General features: G+C 47.3%; 1 protein-coding gene across 1 annotated transcript in view; it reads right to left on the bottom strand.

Annotated features, from left to right (window-relative positions):
• Positions 1-3,973, bottom strand: part of ADAMTS12 (ADAM metallopeptidase with thrombospondin type 1 motif, 12) — a 187,670-nt gene that overhangs the window by 35,161 nt on the left and 148,536 nt on the right. Inside the window, exon 18 of the mRNA XM_005872608.2 lies at positions 2,470-2,680. Coding sequence (XP_005872670.1) covers positions 2,470-2,680 — 211 coding nt within the window. The remainder of the gene's footprint in view (positions 1-2,469; positions 2,681-3,973) is intronic.

Below are 3,973 nucleotides of genomic sequence, written 5' to 3'. Positions count from 1 at the left end.
CCCTGGGAGAAGCCTCTAGGTCTCACTAGGTCTCCGCTCTGACCATGGACACAGCTGAGCCCGCCCTCTCTCCTCGCTTGGGCTGGTAGATCTGCCTTGACTGAGAAGGACAGCTCATCGATTTGCCTTTTCTCATTCTTCCCACCTTGGTCAGTACAGGGGGGACCATTCTACAGGAGTCCCGGGGCCTCAAGGTTCTTGGGTCTTTTGGCCCAGTTACGTGAGAGCTTTAGACTCATCCAGGGTGACCCAAAAGGTCCAGTGCAGACCAAATGATCAGGCACCTGAATGAAGGTCAACCGCAAGACAAAATCCAGACCATGAACACTATGTGTATATAGCAAGGATCACTAAGTCATCTCTCTTAAAAAAGTAGCTGAGCAGAGCTAGAATGACAAAGACATTTCACTGTATTCCGGCAAACAGAGTATTTGAGAAATTGAGGGCGAATGTGTACGGCCATTAGCAAGATGGCAGAGGGAAGACAGGAAGACCCATTTGATGAGTATTTTGATTCTGATTTAACTACAGGCACCTGTGCTGGCAACATCTGGACGAAGGCAGCAGCTCAGCCTTTCTGCTCTGCTCCATCAAGTGGAAGCTAGAAACTGGATTCCCTGTCTGCTAACAACACACCTGCAAGGGCCTGTATTTGGAACAACCGACACAAGTGCTTGTCCCATCACGCCAACATGTTGGTCCTTTGCCCCAATTAAGTCACATCATTTTGCTCCCCATAAACAGGACACAATAAAAAGAACTCCTCAGCCAAACATGTAATTGCAGTTCTTATAAAAAGCATTAGGACTCTGGCAATTAGTAAATTCTACATGACAAAAATTAACTGCTTCTGATGCAGCCAAAACATTTTTGATAAATAGATTTAATGGGGGAGCCACAGTACCCCATTCAGCCTTATTTCAACAACAGTGTAATTTACCACATTGGCTCTCATGGTACCCTCCTGGGAATAGCAGGGGGAATGTTCTGGACTATTGCTGATGTGTCCACATGAATCAGTGCTGCTATCGGCAGTGCACCTGTATTGGTTTGTAGGTACATTTTCTTTACATGTACCTCTGTCTTTTCTTTTTGTCCTATTTCTCCATTTGATAGGAAGTTCTTACAGTACAGGGACCATACTTGCCATTTTAAAAAAATTTCAGCTACATGACCAAGAATTCATTCTCTACAGGATTAGAAGCTAAATAAGCCCAAGCTGTGACTATGAGCTAATAAAATTGAGTTTTGGAAATAAGGTCATCAAAGTGGCTGTATTCAGAGGAGCTCTTTTGTGTTCAATTAGTTATCTTCAGGGATGGTAACGTTGCTTATACAAATTTTCAAATTCCTCTTCAGTAAACACTTTCAGAGTAACTTTATAAGTGATTAAAACTAATCTCGTTTACTTATAATAAAATGTTTTAAACCAAAAGGTTTTATCTGAATTGGTCACATTAGTCCCTTACTCATCAAACTTAGTTCTAATTGATTTTCTAATTGATCCTCCTGAACCCAGTGTTTTCCATTTCTCTGAAGGTGAGTTCTAAGAAGCGTTCCTCAGACACTCTGGTCAATGGGAGCATTACTGTGGAAGGCGAGTGGCTTCCCAAGGGAGCTTATGGAAGTCAGCATCCATGGATAGATTCTGCCCTGCCGGTTTTTAAAAAGCATTTGTCTTTTCTCACTCCTTCGGTCGTTGACTGAAATGTGCATGAGGAAGCAGAGTGGAGCCCCAGAGACTCCAGGACCCTGGAAGATAAAGGGGTCCACTTCCACCACAGACCCTGGGCACATGAGCCTTGATGTTACCAGGTGCAACGGTGACCCCAGGAAAACGGAAGCCTGGAAGTTTTCATGGCCGAGCCCACTGATTTCTAGTTACATTCAGAGAATTAAATCAAATTAACTTGGGGAAATGCACCACTTATTTGAATGGATGTGGCTAATAACAGTAGCCATCCTAAACGCGGGTCAGGTCTGGCCTTGACACGTGCTGGAAAGATGGATGTTTGAGAGGCATCTTCGAGGGTCAGGTGCACCGCCTGTCATCCCACCATCAGAGCAACAGTCCTTGGTTTCACTTACTGGAGCAGCTCCAGGGACACATAAGCACAGTCAATGTCTCACAAACTGGCTCTCGGGGTGGTGGGAGCCCTGACTTCCCACTCCCCGGCCAGTGGGTTAGCAACAGGCCAACAAAACCCTGACCATTTCTCACTGAGCTGCGTGGGCCTGTGAAGCAGGACCCAGCTCTTCCCCGGCAGGTGTCTGACCACTGGACAAGGAAGAGGAAGATCCGTAAGAACAGAAAACAAGCCAACAGAACAATGGGCAGTGGGAAATGCAGGAAACGGGCCAGAGGTGCGACGCTGGCCACTGCACCATTTTCTCCAGGGTCACTTGGACTGACGCGGAATGGGAGGGGCTGATAAATAATGCCAGCTTCCCTTTGAACCCTGCGCTCACCTCACTCCAGTTGCCGACGGTCCAGTCCGATGGACACAAGATGTCCCTGTTGCAGGACGCCAGGGCCTTGGGCTTCAGCAGGTGCAGGCAGTCTTTAGCCGGCAGAGCCTGCTCATCAGAGCCCGTGGTCTGGATACACAGCACTGTTCGCGTCTTCTCTCCGTGGGGCCCACATGTGGCCGAACATGCTTCCCACTCCCCTGCCCACCACCTGCAGACACACATGGACGTGGGAGAGAAGGTCACCAAAACCCCTGTTATATTATTCTTAAAACAAGCAAGTGAACGTAATTCCTTTTCATGAATCCCTTTGTGAACCTACATGCATGACTTCAGTTTAGAGTCAGATTTTTCTGCTTGTTTGTATCATTTTCATTGTGTTTTAATGTGTGAGAAATACCGTAAATTTGGCTACCCAAATTTGTTCTGGCTTTAGCACGAGAACTTGTCCATTCTGAGGTCCTGGGCAGCAGCATTATGTGGTTGTATCGCTCAGCAGACGGATCTGGGTTCAAACCCAGACTCTACCCCTTGTAGGTAATCGCGTGGTTTCCAAGCTTTGGAGCGTCTGTGACCTGGTGGAGGGATCTGCTCTGCCCTTCCCCAGCTCTTACATCATGCCTGCCGTAAGTCGCCTCTACTAGTTTCTATAACAAATCGCCACAAACTTGGCAGCTTGAAACAACAGAAATCTAGTTTCTTATAGTTCTGGAGGACAGACATCCAAAGTCAGTATTACTGGCATGAAATCCAAGTGTAGGCGGGTGGCACTCTCTCCAGATGCTCTGGGGAAGGCCTGCTCCCGGCCTCTTGCAGGCTGGGGCGGCTGCCAGCGTTCCTTGGCTGGTAGACCCTCATGCCAATCTTTAAGGCTGGTGTCTTAGTATCTTTCAAATCTCTCTCTGCTCATGTTTGCATTGCCTTCTCGTGTGTGTGTGTGTGAATTTTCCCTCTGCCTCTCTCTTATAAGAACACTTGGGATGATATTTAAGGCCCAAGTGGATAATCCAGGATAATCTCTTCATTTCAAGACTCTTAACCACATCTGCCAAGATCCAAGTAAAGTAACGTGTGTGGCTGCGGGGAAAGGACATGGCTGTCTTTGACCGAGTTTCCAGCCACCACATTCAGGGCTGATGTCCAGTCCCAAGAGCTGAGACTGTGTAGTTAAGAGTTACTTTGTCAAGGCTCCTCCTGTGTCTACAGGGGTTCAGCCTTGGCTCGTTTTCTGTCCACCAGCCTCTGCACTCTTGCCCAATACCCATCTCCTTCGAACTCTGCCTGTATCTTATTATAGGGCTACCTCCAACCCTATACGTTCTGGAAACTGGAGGGCAGAGGTAGGAAGAAATAACCGCCCTTGTGGAAAGGGAGTTCTGGAAAGAGTGAGGCCCAGTTTGTAGCTACAGGCAAATAAAATGTCAGACACGGACTGATGTCTGTTATAAAACACGGAGCTGATACCAAATCCACAGCCTTGGACCACATCGTTTTGAGGTACACA

This window comes from Myotis brandtii, unplaced genomic scaffold (assembly GCF_000412655.1).
Source record: "Myotis brandtii unplaced genomic scaffold, ASM41265v1 scaffold384, whole genome shotgun sequence".
In the NCBI taxonomy this organism is placed as follows: Eukaryota; Metazoa; Chordata; class Mammalia; order Chiroptera; family Vespertilionidae; genus Myotis; species Myotis brandtii.
The sequence above is the reverse complement of the archived record's forward strand: the minus strand, read 5'-3'. Positions and strand labels throughout refer to the sequence as shown.